The sequence below is a fragment of the Gouania willdenowi genome, chromosome 8 (assembly GCF_900634775.1).
Source record: "Gouania willdenowi chromosome 8, fGouWil2.1, whole genome shotgun sequence".
In the NCBI taxonomy this organism is placed as follows: Eukaryota; Metazoa; Chordata; class Actinopteri; order Blenniiformes; family Gobiesocidae; genus Gouania; species Gouania willdenowi.
Window position 1 is genome coordinate 21,607,432 of NC_041051.1, and position 17,051 is coordinate 21,624,482.

The 17,051-nt window shown below is 37.1% G+C and overlaps 1 protein-coding gene across 1 annotated transcript in view; it reads left to right on the forward strand.

Annotated features, from left to right (window-relative positions):
* The window catches only part of LOC114468490 (inactive phospholipase C-like protein 2), a 112,970-nt gene extending 96,234 nt beyond the window's left edge, over nt 1-16,736 (forward strand). Inside the window, exons 5-6 of the mRNA XM_028455422.1 lie at nt 5,099-5,208; nt 15,520-16,736. Of these exons, the coding sequence (XP_028311223.1) occupies nt 5,099-5,208; nt 15,520-15,963 (554 nt within the window). The 3' untranslated portion in view covers nt 15,964-16,736. The remainder of the gene's footprint in view (nt 1-5,098; nt 5,209-15,519) is intronic.
* Nucleotides 16,737-17,051: the final 315 nt, after the last annotated feature.

A 17,051-nucleotide genomic window follows, 5' to 3' on the forward strand; every position in this document is an offset into this window, starting at 1 on the left:
TTTCCTTTCTATTCTCATGATACATAAAATCCAAATGGGAAATAAAAATAGAATCAGACCCATCATAGATCTAGATCATGGGTGTAACCATGAATAATGATGTTATATTTTGCAGTTTGCATGAACAATGGCAGTGGCTCCATTCACCGACACATGCCATGCAATATCCTGAGGCAATGGAAGCCAATTTAATCCTGCAATGCTGAGCATTCCTCCTTGATGTCACAATGAGTTTGTCATATGTCTCCCTTCCTCCGCCACACCAAGCCATGCTAATACGTATTCTGTACACTGACCCAGGGATGTGGGATGAATGCTGCAGCTTCAATCACCAGAGCTGTCCCCTGGTACCAAGGCACCTCAGCCCCGAGCAAGAAACATCTTCAAAGAGGATGAGTTAGAGTAAAGCAGGGCCTAATTCCCGAACCGCCTCAACCACACACAACAGTATCACTTGCAGGATATCAGAGGTGAATGCCTGAAAGCAGCTCACTGGTGCTTTCAGGTGTAAAACTACAAATAAAATCAGAATCTCAAGCTATGGCTTTGTCTTAATTTTACATTTCTCAAATGTATGATGCATGAGGAGCAGCTTTTATTTAACATCAATGGCTTGACTCAAATGCATTGCACTCAGGTGATCCCCATCGATTGACTGGAACGTACAGATTACCTCTGTGAATGCACCTCACTGCTTGTTTCAATGCCCTCACTTACCCTTTTGGATAACATGACAAGTATTGAATTTACCCTTCAGATGCAGGCTCATAAATCACAGGACTATAAACAGCCCTGACCACAGATTGGGAATCAGAACATTGTTCACACAGGGTGGGGTGAGGAGTTTTGCCTTGAATTGAAGGTTTCATCCTGTCTATTCATCTGAAGGGCTTGCCTGGTGTAAATGCTGTTTGAGAAAAGGGTAAAAGGTGCTGTGAGAGAAACGCTTTAGAGGAAATGTACGTGCATGCTGTGTTTGAATTTATTTTAGGTGTAATTGAATTTCAACTATTTGCACAGACTGTATATTTTGAAGACTAATACATTAAATTAATGGCCGGTTTGGGTTCCCATGGCTGTTTTTTTTTAGCACCTTTTCACCTTTCTGTGTTTGGTGTTTGCACAGTCATTCTTGCAGATATTCAGTTTAATTTGGGCAGTGAAACTGGAGTGTTGATGAGAGTGAGAGGTACTGAAGGATTCCCCCGGGCACCGCTGATAGCTCGCCCCCACACATATTGCAATTTGGGGGAGCAGAAAAGACAGCTGTGATGTACACCGTGGTGCCTCCAGATGCTGCTCTTTTATTTATTTATGGTTTATTTATTCCTTCAGTACTACCTGGTATAGATGCACATAAATTCTAACAGTACCATGTTTCAGTGCCTAAACGCATCGTTGTGACTGTGATGGAGTGGAAGAGTAGGCATTTTTAAGATAAAAAAAACACTGCATAGTTGTAGTTCAAGGTTTTAATGTTTAAGAAATCTGTGAAACAAATGTTGCTACAATACAAACAGTTGGATTTTGGTTTAATAAATGTGTTTCTAATGTTATTAATATTATTATTATTATTAGTAGTAGTAGTAGTAGTATGAGAAATAAATATGGTAATTTGGAACATTTTGTTATTTACCATTTATTTGTATTTTGTATTTTTATTTATTCCATTCATTAAAAAAGAAAAAAAAAATCAATTTAATAACATAAAAGTTTACAAACTTCTGAATGAAAGGGAGCAGAAAGAAAAATAATCTTATGTAATCTGCCCATTTTGTACTAATAATCAGTTTACAACAGCATGAGAAAACAACAACAAACAATTACAATGTCTACGATGATTACAAAATAAGCAGTTCATGTCAAATTTTTCGGTCATAAGAAACCAAAAATAAACAAACCAGAAAAAAAAACACTATAGAACAAAAACATACAAGCAAAAAGGTTCAACAACAACACATTATGGTTCTTTATGGGAGTTCATTATATTTTAATAATATACTTGTTTTAATTAGATGTTTAAATCTTATATTTGCCTATCATTCTTTTAAATTCTTGCTCAAATTGTTCCATAAATATGTGTGGTTGTATTACCACACAAATGCACACAAAGTACCGAAAATTGGAACCGTTGAGTACAGATACCGATTCACAGGTACTGAGTATCCCCAGATAGCAAAATTCTTCTGGTCCATATCTGGCCCAGTGGGCCCACTTCTGACGAGTTCATCCGGCCCACATACCACATGGAATGATGGCACTTGGACACTCCCCTCCTGTTTGCCAAAACCTGGCATCAACCAAGCATGTCAGCCAAGGAGATACCAAATATACAGTATATGGTACCTTATATATGGGCCACTTTTGGCCCACATTCAGATTAGTCTTACCATAATTGAGCCAAATCTGCCCCAAATAGGTTTAAAGATAACAAGCCCGCATTTGCAGCATCATATGTGGACCAATTTTGGCTCAAATGTATTTTGTACGGGCCAGAAGAAAGCCAAAAGTGCCAGATCATTGCAAGATGTGGCCCGCATTAGTACGCTATCTGGTTCGGTCCAAATGTGAAAGGTACACATTCCTATAGCTGATGCTAACTTGCAACAGTTGTCCAGAGAAGAGCTTTTACAAAACTCTGATAGCTATGATTGCTCTCTTTAAGTCATGTATATCAGGTGTCCATACCGTCCTGCAGTCCTCATTACAAAAGCACCAGAGATCGTATTGATTTGCTGAGCTGTTGTTATGATGTGCTTTTGTTAACATGCGCTGTCCAATGAACGTCATGTGTAAGCATTTGGTTTCTACGGTAGCCATCCAAAGGCTTTGCCAGGAGGTCATGAGCTGATTATTTCCACAATCGAGGGAATCACTTGTGTGAATGTTATTTCAAACTTTAACTTGGTTAAGTTAAAAGCTTAAAAAGGATTTTTTTCCAGCCTACAGCTAAAGCCACAGTGCAGCTCCCTGGTTGTCTTATGATGGGAAACATTATTGACTCTTCTGACCAGAAAAAAACCCTTTAACTCCAACAGATTACAGAATCAAATCAGTCATAATCCCAGTTAATGCACTATCCAGACACAGAGGCAGTCTGAAGTGGCTCCCCGACAAAGTACAAACGCTCCTGAGGACTGTTTTTAATCGAACTTTTAGTGAGAAGACCTATAAAATCAGGTTTCTGCCAGCACTTTGTGCATGAGTGTGATTGTGTTCCTGTTTTTAGCCATGTGGAAAGGAATGACCCTAATTAGGACACAGTGTTTACACAAAATAATATACTGATACTTTGATCAGTTTAAAAACACTACAGCTCACTTTTTGGATATGTTTATAAAGTAGCTTTCACAAACTGTTTCAAGTGATGCCTTCGTCTAAGAAAGCTTTTAAACAGCATAAAAAATGTCCGTACATCTGTCAGTGTGGCATGTTGCCATGGCAGCCCAGACAGCAAGCAAGGGGTTCAAACCCACAACCTGATACCTGACCGAAGCAGTTTTAAAAATGGCGTATTTGAACGTGTAGTTCTCACATAACCACTGGGAAATCCATGACAAAATCCCAACAGTTAAAAACCCAATGGTCCAAATCCCAGGGGACACAATATCATTCCCCTTATCAGAAAAGGAGGACAAAACTTTAATAACTCCTAACTATGACCATAACTCTAACAATAACTAACTGTCCTTAAATGTTTGTATCAAATAGTTCATTATATGGCATATTTTCTACATTTTATCATTTTTTAGAAAATGGTTTAGGATTTTGTCCTGTCATTGAATAGCAAGTGGTTCAACAAACCAACAATCTAGAAGGCGTGGACATTTATTTGACCAATAACACATCGTACATTTGAAAAAAAGTATCTTTATCTTTATTATCTTTAGCATTTGTAGTTAAAAATTCTCAATTACCCACGCAAGGGATATTTAATGTCCCTTACCCCAGATAACTGTCATATGGAGGACCCATATGCAGAGAGTGAAGCAGAATTAATTGAGTAGTAGAACCAGTCCATTTTATTGTAACAAAAAAAAAACACAATACAGAAATGTTCCATCAGTTTCCATCAGGGAGGCTTTATTGGGAATGAGCCACACCGGAGTGTCAAACAGGAGGGAGCTAATCAAGACTTAACCAAACATGCAACAAGAATTAAATAAACTAAAACTCCCTTAAATATGATAACTAAAGGAGGACAACAAAGAATAACACAAACAAACTACCAACCCTGACAATAACTAAAAGTAGACGATGGAAATCAGATAAATTCATTCCTAACGTGCAATGAATGGATTAATTTTATTAATTTGTTCTTATCTATGTTTCTTTAATTTGTCTTCTAGTTCTAGTTCTTTCAAGCTTCAGAATGCTATCAAAGGCCGTAGTGGATCAACTCATGACCACAATCCAAATCAATGGAGTATCACTGTTTGATTCAAGCCTGTCAGAAGCAAAAAACCAGTCTGATTAGGGTCACAATCTGACGAGAGCAGAAGAAGAAATTCTCAACATATTCTAAGGTTCTAGAAATTTTAGAAGTTTCCTTTCATCAGTACTTACTGTCAGTCAACGCTGGAGTTTGCATAAGGTCGTCTGCCCAGGGCAGACTAAACAGAATGGCACAGAATTCCAGGTTTAAGATGGGATTGTTCTTTAGGCCTCTGGGGATTAGTGATGGTTTGTTTGGGCCTAAAGGAGGTGCTGATTGCAAGGTCGGTCTGTGCATTGCATCAATTTCACTCAGTTCAGCATGCTGCAGATAGTCATTTGTTGAATAATTGTGTAAAAAAGAACAAACAGGATGGGACCTAGAAAGAAAGACATTCATACATAAACCTCATGGACCACCAGGAAGGGTCTGCGGACCGCTAGTGGTACGCAGTACATATTTTGAGAAAGGTTGGTTAAGAGATACATTTTACCAAAAATTCCGATGCACAAACTTAATTGGTTACAATAAAATTAGGGAAAAATCTACACATTATTAATAATGTCTGCCCATTCTTTAAGAGGCTGTCAGATAAACTTGGTTTGATGATCTCTGTTTAGGAATCCATATTTAGATTATGATGATTTATTTGTCTTTGTGCAGGTCTGGATTTCCACGAGGACTTGCATCGAATTGGAGCAAAAGAAGGCCTGAAAGGTCGCAAACTTCAGAAGGCCATGGAGAGCTACGCTTGGAACATCACTGTGCTCAAGGTCAGCGGATTCTGGAATAAAAGAATAAAAGCCCCTCAGCCTGTACGGGAAACATAATAGGTTAAAGTTAAAGCCAATAGGAATCAAATGTAGGGCTGGAATAAACTAATATTTTTTAAACGATTAATCTAACGATTATTTTTTTCGATGCATCGATTAATCTACCGATTCCTTTTTTCTAGTTCGATTTGATTCGACTCGATTTGATAAGCAAACATACATTGTGTTTAATTTACAAATCAGGACGGACTACTAGGGTATCGCAGTGGTATGTAAATGTGTTCTTTCATTGCGTGTGCGTGCGTGCGGCTGCTGCTGCTGCTGCTAATGTCATGGCGGGTGTTTCCTCCTTATCACGTCAACGCGCTGCCGTCCGGTCACACTCGGGATAGAAGACGAGGGTTACGGGGAACAGCTACCTTCGACGAACGAGTGTGTGCCTTCACCGCCTTGCACTTATGAAACTCGGAGGAGCCACTCTCATTAGTTATTCCACGGCGCCGCCATCTTTGTTTTGGTCGGACGAGGCCCTAATCAAATGTGATTTTTTTTTTTTTTAGATGAATCTGTAGACTATAGCGGATTTAATGAACTTTCACAAAGCTTGCAGCTTATATTAAATTTTACGATATCTTTAAAAAAAAAGAAAAAAACTCTCTGGTTGTTTGATTGTGTTTCCTTTTTCCTATAATCACTAATTACTAACTGTTCATTCCAGATTGTGCTTGATTTGTTTATTCATGCAACTTGTGGAAGAGACACAATTCTTCACACACGCACGATTCAATATCACGATTCATTATTTCTCTTTTGAGACACGATGGCCCCTCAGACGTGCCTTAAAGATGATGCTCTGCAAAAGGCTCTCTTGTCTTATCCTGTTCTGGGAAATAGGGGAGTGTGTGTTGCACAATGCTCTCATTTCATCGCATCTATAAATACTGGTGGTAATGCTAACACTGTAAATAAACACACCCCATGCTGCTCAAACTGCACTCTGTGCAGGGCTTGGCTCGGTGCAGACAGGACGAACCCAACTTGTTTTAAACCTTTCACCCTGAGGAAGAGGACAGCTTCGTTAAAGTCTCTTTACATTTTGCTCAAGAACTGTGGAAGAAATAGGTTATATAAAAGGATGACATTATATTTCTATATACCAGATTAGCCTATCTTTATTGAAAGCAGGCTTTATGCATTAAAGGTAAAGACATATTTTAAAAATGTATGACTTTACCACTGCAGGAAAAAAGTGTATAAGACTTATATTATTATTATTATTATTATTATTATTATTATTATTAGTGAGGATGGAGGAGGCATAATCACTATTGTTATCCTATTTTATTGTGGGAATGCGATATGTGAGATTCAGGTGCAGCTAAAAGAACATCTCCAGCATGCAGAATAGAAGCTCTCCTAGAACATATTTATAAATATAATATAAATAGTCTTTTTTATCCCCTATATTGATAATGAACTTGCGCTTTTTTTACTAACTGTAATGTTTGTATTATTTTAACATGTTCTGCACTGTAAAAATTAGAAGCTCCCAAATGTCATTATACTTTGTATAATGACAAACAAGGCATTGAATATAATTGAGTTGAAGATTCCTGTATAGTTTACAGATTATGAAAAGTACTTATGATCTGAAACTTTGTTTACAAACAAATAACTAATACATTTGAAGTTTTTTTAGTTTGAAAATTTTATTATTTTACAATTTTAACAAAACAAAAATAAAATGCAATCATCATAAATACCACCTTTTGATTTATTTTTTTTTATCTTCCATGCATGTGACATTTAATACATTTTGTGCAATCACATACATATCAAATATTTTTATACCCACACACATCCAACAATATATGCACCGTTTGATATCTTATGAAAATATATTTATACAAAAAATATATAAACTATGTTTAATTAGATCTATATATACTATACTATATTATCAACATACAGTTTACCCCTGAAAAGGGGTAGGAAGAAGTAAACTTATCAAATCCTACCTCTTCTCCAATATTTAATAGTTATATTTTATAATTGTTTTTCTGTATTAAAAATAGTATTACAGGTTTAATATTTTTGGTCACTCATTTCAGAAAGTAAAATCCATATATGATATAGGCTCATAACACACAGAGTGAAATATTTCAAGCCTTTATTTCATGAAATTTTGATAATTATTGATTACAGATAATGAAAACCTAAGATTCAGTGTCTCAGAAAATTAGAATATTGTGAAAAGGTTCATTTTTGGAAGTCATGGAGTCACACCCTTATCAGCTAATTAACTCCTGAGCCTTTACATGGTCTCTCAGTCTGGGTCAGTAGGCTACACAATCATGAGGAAGACTGCTGACTTGACATATGTCTAGAAGACAGCCATTGACACTCTCCACAAGGAGGATAAGCCACAAAAGGTCATTGCTACAGAAGCTGGTTGTTCACAAAGTGCTGTATCCAATCATGTTCATAGCAAGTTGAGTGGAAGGAAAAAGTGCGGTAGGAAGAGGTGCACCAGCAAAAGGAACGACGGCAGCCTTGAGAGGATTGTCAAGCAAAATGCATTCAAGAATTTTGGGGAGCTTCACAAGGAGTGGACTGAGGCTGAAGTCAGCGCATCAAGAGCCACTACGCACAGACGAATCCGAGACATGTTGCATTCCTCGTGTCAAGCCTCTCCTGAACAAGAGACAACGTCAGAAGCCTCTTACCTGGGCTGTGGAGAAAAAGAAGTGGACTGTTGCTCAGTGGTTCAAAGTCCTTTTTTCAGATGAAATTACATTTTGCATATCATTTAGAAATCAAGGTCCTAGAGTCTGGAGAAAGAGTGGAGAGGCTCAGAATCCACGTTGCTTGAACTCTAGTGTGAACTTTCTGCAGTCTGTGATGACTTGGGCTGCCATGTCATCTGCTGATGTCGATCCACCGTGTTTTCTGAAGTCCACAGTCAACGCAGCTATCTACCAAGATATTTTAGAGCATTTCATGCTTCCTTCTGCTGATAAGCTTTATGGCTGATTGATTTCATTTTCCAGCAGGACTTGGCACCTATACCCACACTGCCAAAGGTACCAAAAGCTGGTTCAATGACCATGGTGTTACTGTGCTTGTTTGGCCAACAAACTGGCCTGACCTGAACCACATAGAGAATCTATGGGTTATTGTCAAGAGGAAGGTGAGAGACACCACACCCAACAATGCAGATGACTTGAATGCTGCTATCAAAGCCACCTGAGCTTCCATTACGCCTGAGCAGTACCACAGGTTGATTACCTCCATACCACGCCCCATTGATGCAGTCATGCATGCAAAAGGAGCCCCAACCAAGTATTGAGTGCATAGAATTGAACATACTTTCAGAAGCCTTAAATTTTTATTTGAAATATCCTTTTTTTATTGATCTTATGTAATATTCTAATTTTCGAGACACTGAATCTTGTGTTTTTCATTATCTGTAAGCCATAATCATGAAAATTTCAAGAAATAAAGGCTTGAAATGTTTCATGAGGATATATGATATATGGGTTTGACTTTCTGAAATGAGTGACCAAAAATATTGTACGTTTTCATGATATTCTAATTTTTTTTAGATGTACCTGTATATATATGTAAATATCTAATATAGAAGACTTGTGTATATATAATAATATATATATATATATATAGGTAATATATATATATATATATATATATATATATATATTCACCTTCAACATGACCATCATCATCATTAACCAAGTTTGACTCTTCACTTCTTTCCTTTTATGAAAATAAAATATAAAGAAAGAAGATAGATATAAGATGGATGGAGGGGAAGAAGGAAGGATGATATTGATGATGATCATCATCATCAAGTTTGGTTGCATTTTTTTCTTTTATAGTGGAAAGAAAGAAAGCAGACCCACTTACAGACCTAAAACAAAGCTTGTCTTCGTCTAACACTAATACTGTAAGAGCTGAATAATGGCAGAATGGCGTTATTAAAGCTTCACTGCTCCCTTTGAAACTGGAATGGCCTTAAGTAGCTCTAAACAGGTGGCCATAAAAAAAGCTAACTCCTATCCAACAGCTAATCCCTATGCACCCGTCAGTCTTAGAGCCCACCAACTGCTCCAAATGAAGCGCATAAACCCGCCTCCCATTATTTCTCCTCTAATTACTTCACTGTGCCGTGTTATTGAGATTATGGCATTTTTACATGCGCGTGACTTCTTCTTAGTTCTGCTTGTGTAATCTGTGAGAGGCTGAGTTTTATTGAACCAAAAGTAAGTCATTAAAACGAGGAGATACAGTATTTAATGGATCATTTGAAATTGTTCAAATCTGGAGTTTGACTTAAACTTAGGACAAATGGAAGCAGTTGTTTAAAGGAAGCATCTGAAAGTGAAGAGGCTGTGACACAGGCACTCTGTGCCCGTTTGGAAGAAGTTGGCAGCCATGTGCAGCCATTTCATCTGCCAACCCTTCTATTCTCTCAGCAGGCCGGGCAACACACTGACGACATGCAGGAATGTGGTGCTGAAAGCGAGGAAAATGTCACACAACCTTTTTTTTTTTTTAATCTCTAAATCTCTTCCTCCCAAACACCCCCGATGCACATTTTCCTTTGACAGTCAGAGCTAGATGTGAGCTGTCATGGTGAATAAACCTATTTGTGTCTCTCGCTGTATCTCTCTGTCAAAGGAAAAGCACACGGAAATGATGCGAATGTCAAGCCAGTCGAAATTATACAATATAAAAATGAGAGAACGATCCTCGCTCAAATTCCACAAAAGTCAAATATATTGGCTGTCACGGAATCATCAAACCTATGCTGATTCATCATCGAAACTTGATTAATCGTTTTCTTTGTCGTAATGAGACAAAAGCTGCAAACACGAGCGCTTTCACTGGAGAACAATCAGAAAATAGTTCCTCGTTGCCAGAAACTGCAAAAATATGTCTTAAATTTTTTAAAAAAAAACTGTACTGAATTGGTTATTCATGTTGTAGTGAAAAAATAACTGCTCTTAACTGTGATGAGTCACTTTTCAGAGAAAAGATACAGCATAACTGTGAGTTTTTACAATTTAGTTTTCTATTTAAAAAAATAAATAAAAATGTTTTGACCTTTGATTTATCAAGGTCATGCAAAGCGATAGGACAAGGATGAATTCATAGTCGAATGATAAAATAAAACAGGACCTCAACAAGGATCTGATGTGGATTGATGGTGTTTGGTTCCTGACCTTGACCAAAATTAGCCCCCCATGTCCATCTTGGAAACAACTGGTGGGGGGGGTGGGGGGCTTCAGCATCAGAATTCAAGTATGCTTGTGATTGGGTTTAGGCAGCACAGAACAAGCTGCTTGTATCTTATTTTATGCCCAGTGAGTCATGGCTTACATAATTTCAGGGTTATTTTTTTTTTATTTCTCTCTCTCTTTTTCTGTCTGTCTCTCTCTCTCTCGCTCTCTCTCTATGACTTATTTATGTTCATCTTTCAGTGCTAGGGATAGTTCACGTAAAAGGCTGCTTGCAGTCTATCAGCATCAACTGGGATTTGAACGTAAGCCATGCTTGGCAGGACGTCGCCATCGACACGTCGCTTTGCCTCTTGGCCTTCACAACTTGATCCCATTTAGACTGTGGTCAGGTTTACACATGTGCCTTGGGCTCCTTGTTAGCATGGTTGTTCAATTATACAGTATGTGTGTGAAATATGTAGACTCACATATCAGGACTGGATTCAGCACCTTGTGAAACTGGTGCAGATCAAACATGTATGGGAGTAGTTTTGGGATCCCATCTGTTTTGGGGGGGTTTTTTTCTTCTTTTTCTCATGCTTACCTTTGTACAGAGGTGACTGGGCTGCATGGCGTGTCAGCTGCATTTCTACAGACTTCTAGCTTTAGCAAGCAGGCAGCCACAGTGAGACACACTCAGATGGATTTAAAGGTATTCCAAACACAGCCAACGCATATGGTGGAGATTCTTCATCCAAGCAGAATTGTAGTGTAACATTATGGCCATATGAGCCACACTTTATAAAAGCTAGCAGAAGATTTTACTGCCCTCTTCTGTATTTTGTTGGTTATTACACCAGTGGGAACTCAGCAATGTATTTTTTTATTTTTCTTTAAATCATTTGCAGTTTTCTTTATAATAAACATTTATAACACTTCCTTTATTTTCCTACATAATTTTAATGCTTTAGGTTACTTCAAAACACTTGTTTTACTCAGAAACAGATTTAAAAGCTTGTTTAAGCGTTGCACAATTCTTCAAAACACTTCTTTCAATACATGGAATTAAAATTATATTCAATTATATATTTAAATGATCTTTTATTGATTAAAAAAAAACATAATTAATGAATGATTGCAAAATATACAGTACTTTTGGACCAAAGGACTAAAATAGACTACTGTACATGTGATAATGTCTCAGTGACATCAGGGAATAGTCACGTCACATTATTGTTGTGTTGAATGCAGGAAATCTATCTAAAAAGATCATTTTGGACCTAATGCTGTTAATTAAACACTTGCAAGTGTTTAACAGCTTAAACAAGTTAGACACTGCTTCTCTCGTCTCCTTTTTCGGCATGTAAAAAAAAAAAAAAAAAAAAAAATGTAAAAGAAAAAAAAAGTGAATGTAACCATGTCGGAAATAAACTGAAAAAATAAATAAAATAAAAATACACAAGTTAACATTTTAGAAAAGCTTTAAGGACTCAAACCTTTGTATAAGAAGTTATTTCAATTTTTTTTAACATCTGTACACCCTTGACATGTTCAACACACATTCTTTCAAAATCGTGATAGTTTTAGATTAAAAACATCACACCTTTAGCAACGCGTGTGCTTTTAAACAGAGCATTTAAGCTACTGCACTGGAGACAGTGTTGCAGCCCTCAGATGGGATTGATAACTATAATATAAAATAGAGATGCAACGATTCACTCAACTCCCGATACGATTCGATTCACGATACTGGGTTCACGATACGATTCTCTCACGATTTATTTTACAAAATGGGACTGTAGACAAATGATTATTGGAAAATATTCCTTTTTTTTTTTTTCGGAAAAAAAACTAGAAAATACTGTACTATTTTCCTTTTATTTTTCATTGTCAAAAGAATCCCTTGATAAACTATTCAAAACAATGCAATTTAACTAAAAATAAATCTTGAATGAAATAAATAAAGGAATAATACAAATGAAGAAGAAGCCTATTAATTTAAATTCTGGTTCTATAGTAAACAATACAAAACTGCCTAATAGTTATTTTTCTTTTAAAAAGTGCAACTGAAAATGTATTTTGTGCCTTAACAATTGGACTTTAAAAAAAAACAGTCATTTCACTGTATTTACATGTGTTTAGACCAGCAGAGGGCTCTGGTAACCCAGTGGTCGGTTGGCGTGCAGAAATTCTTGCAGTGAAGAAGAGATGCTATGCTAGCAGATAGAGCTAGTAGAAAAACGTGACTCTTACAGATATTCACGTAACATTACAGATATTCTTTTGGTGCTAAAAGGGTAGGGAGTCATTTATGAACATGTTTAAGAGTAGAAGGCAGCCAGAAAGAAAGTAGTAGCAGATTCCGCCCGCCACCTAGGCTTCCGGACAAGAGAAGGATTAATATTTAGCGCCCTCTGCTGTTTAAAAAAAGTACTGCGATTCAGTTTTCACAGTATCGATATGAGCCGTGATCCCTATGAATCGATTTTTAACTGCCTTATATTTAATTGTTACATCCCTAATATAAAATATAAATATGAATGCACAAAGGAATATTTTTAACGCTCTTCAGCTTTTAGTCTTTCACAACAAAAGCCAAGAACGATGGATATTTTAATATGTTACCTGCCTTCTAAAATATTCTATTAAAACATTTAATTGCTACTGATTCCCCACAAGCTAACCACTACTTTTTCCATCATACTGGCATTTGTGTCCATAAAAGTATCATCAGCAGCATATCCACAATAAATCTATATCATATGTCTGAATTAATATTATTAAAGAAGTACGTCTATTATTAAGTTTTCAATTCAATTCAATTCAACTTTATTTATATAGTGCAAATTACCAAAAAGTCATCTCAATGTGCTTAACAAAAAAAATACAGTGGTGTCAAACATAGGATAAGTGGCCCACAGTCTTGCCCACAGGAACACTGAAAATAGCGGTATAGTGTGTAGAGTTTTCCATGTAGTGAGGTCTATCTTTGGTTTAAATTTTGTAAAAAAAAAAAAAAAAAATCAGTTTTATTCTTTAGTTCAACTTTATATGGTCAAACCAACACATTTTATTTATCAAACTTATAAAAGAATACATTAGAAATAATACAAAAATGATGTCTTAATTGATTTAAGCCGTACTGACTCTGTTTTCTCTGAGGAATTCACATGTTCTCCCATTAGTATGCATAGATAGCGGAAGATGAATTAATGTTGCCTTGCAGCGATCGCAGGAATTTGATGTTTGGTTTTATCACGTGTGGACGCATATGCAATCATTGCATTGAGTTCATGTGCTTTGTGCATTGAATCTATTAAGTTATTGTATCACCCTTTCTAAAAAAAAAAAAAAAATCCATTGTGTTATTTTCAGTCAAATGGTATTTTTATGGTAAAAAAAAAACACACACACGCTGATTCCTGCTGAAAAAAAATGAAATGGGAAAACAATGAGGAGATTTCATCGACTACACTTGGAAAATCAATTGGAAAAGCAATAATATTTCACTTAAGGAAAGAAAATACAAAAATACAAAAACACTTTACTTGCAGTTTTATTCATAAAAGATGACATTATGCCTGTCATTATTATGACATGAATAAGGTGTCATGAAGGCTGTCATTAAGTGTTGTTCGTAACCCTAACTCGTACCCCTAACCCCACTAGATTCCTCCACCTAACCCAGAGGTCTGCAACCTGCGGCTCTGGAGCCTCATTTGGCTCTTTGACTCATTTGCAATTGCTCCGTATAGCTTTAAAAAAAATTATTTAGGGTATTGATGAAAGATGAAATTAACTTCAAATGAAATTATGATAAAACTATCTGGTAGCCTAAAAATAAATCACATTGTGTAATAACTCTACCACCTTCGTACTTCACCCCCTGCAACCTCTACAGTCCTTCAACTTCCTGCACCTGTGGTTAATCTGAAGTTTTAAATCTCTAGTAAGATAACTAACAAAAAGACTATTCTGAAAGAAAAAAGGAGATTTTATTGGAGAAATATTTATTTAATTGCCAACATGCCTGCTATGCATGCTTGACATGTTGCAAGAAACTTGCAATTTACCTGTGTTGACTGACATGATCATGTGTCATCAAGTTCAAGTTATTTTTTGTAGCCCTTCAAATAATTTAACTCATACAATTTTTTGATATTATTTTAACTGTATAGAATTTTATACACTGCATTGTCTTCGTTGAGGAGGTATTTTTTGGGCTCCGGAAGGATTTTAATCTAGGAGAGATTAGGCGAAATGGCTCCATTGAGAGTAAAGGTTGCAGACCCCTGACCTAACCCATAGGTGGGCAACAAATAGTGTTTGTTTGAAGGGCCACATTATCAACATCCATGTCAGCATTTAGAATAATTACCAATCTGAGCGTTAACAGAGGAAAGAAGAAAGTATTTTTTATCATAACTGAGTGTGTTTTTCTGTCATTCTGTGTATGTTTCCTGTCGTCCTGCTTGTTATGATTGCATTTTGCGTATTTATGCTGTCATTTTGCGTTTTATAGAATATTTTTTTCTGTATTTCTGTTGTCGTTCTGCTTGTTCGTGCCGTGGGTTTGTGTTGTCATTTTTTTTGTTTTTCTTGTCTTTTTGTGTATTTTATTCTCATTTTCTGTAATTTTGTATATTTTTATTGTATTCTTGCTTTTATTTCTGTCATTTTGTATGTTTAAAAAATTTGAAAATTAGACCGAGGGCCGCATGTGGGACCCGGGCCACCAGTTGTCCATGTCTGACCTAACCTAAAAATGCCAACATGGCTCCAAAGTTGGCATAATTTAGGGAAAGGTATCAAAATATAGCCAACGACACTTAATGACAGCCTTCATGACACCTTATTCATGCTAACGACGGCGTAATGTCATAAAAATTCAAGTAAAGTGTTACTGAAAGTATACAAGTAAACCAAAATGTGACCCAGGTACATTCAAATAGATTAAACTGTGCTTGAAAAATAGATTTGGTAGATCATTAGATTTTTTATCCTGTGTACACATCGGATGTTAGTAAATCGTTGGTCACAGGTTTGTTTTTCTCCTCTTCTCCTACTTTAGGGCCAAGCTGACTTACTGAAGCACGCAAAGAGCGAGGGGCTCGACACGCTGCGTCAGATCCACTGTGCAGCTCAGTCCTGTGGTCTCAGTAAAAATGGACCTTCATCCCCTCAGCTGCAGCATCATCCTCACCACCAGCCACAGCACACGCAGCCACAGCCTCAGGCTAAGACCCAACCACAGTTTCCACCACTGTACTACACCCAAACTCTGCTCCACTCACCCATCTCTGCTCAGGCTTATATCCTCCCTCACCCTCAGCAATATCCCACACAACATCTGATCCAAACCTTCCCCCAACCACCTGCTTATCCTCAGCCTCCGCCCTTACCAGAGCTCCAACATTCCACCCAGACCCAGCAGCAGAGGGCAGCAGGGTCTACGGAAACCCTCACTGAGAAAGAAAAAGAGCTGGTCAGCGACAGACTTGCTGCATCCTGCTGACCTGCAGCCTGTGCCCATGGAGAGCTCAACCCAGAGGGAGACAGAACGAGTGAGATGGAGCATGTGGAAGAAAAGCAAGGAGTCGAGATTGTCATTGATATGCAGGAGGTAGCGGAAAGAATCCAAGAAATGATGATGAAGAGAAAGGCGCGCCGTGTTAGAAGTGAGACACAAGTCTAACAGGAGGTGGGACATGAGTAGGAGGAGGATACATCTTCCTGCTGTCTGAAAAGTACACATACATGCTTTTTATTGGAAAGTTTTGAGCATCTGGATCAGTGACATAGACATCCCTGTCTCTCTCTCGGCATCACTTATATAGTCCCTACACAATGTACTGTATCTGTGGGCACAGGCTTCAACTCACCTTGGCATTAAATACATGCCAGAAAATGCCTTTTGTTGTCAAAGATTCCTCAGCATGTTTTTAACTTCTTTCTTCTTTTAATTCACAGTCTTATTTCTTTCTCTTTCACAAAGCTAATCCTTTTTAACATTATTTTATAGATCATGCAGGGGTGGACTGGGACAAACATTTGGTCCTGGCATTTTCTATCCAGCAACACCACGTAGAAGCCATTATTAAATCAGTAATGCTCAACATGTGGCTCTTACTGTATGTCTTAATTTAAATTATTACTCCCCCAGAAAGCCTTGAAAGCGGGAAACTTTTTAACCCCTTTTTTTTAATACCTATTTCCTTTGACCATTTTGCAACTTCCTTTGTCCCATTTTTGCCCCTTTTGACAGGTTTTTCAGACTTTAGCTCTACCTTTTGCACATAAATATCCTTTTTTCATATTTTTTGTCCATTTTTGCAAGTTCTTTTTGACAGTTTTTAATTTTTGTCCATTTTTGCCCCTTTCCACTATAGTTTGCCACATTTTGCCCATTTAATCTATACCCTCTGCTATTACATACCACCAAGTTTCTCTTTATTTGCCCATTTTTGGCCACTCTTGACTACTTTTGGCCCATTTTAGTCACAGTTTTTGCTACTTTTGGACAATTTTTTTTGCCTATTCTTACTATGTCTGCCTCTACTTGCTCGTCAAAAAAAAAAAAAAGTAGCAGATCGGACTGTCCCA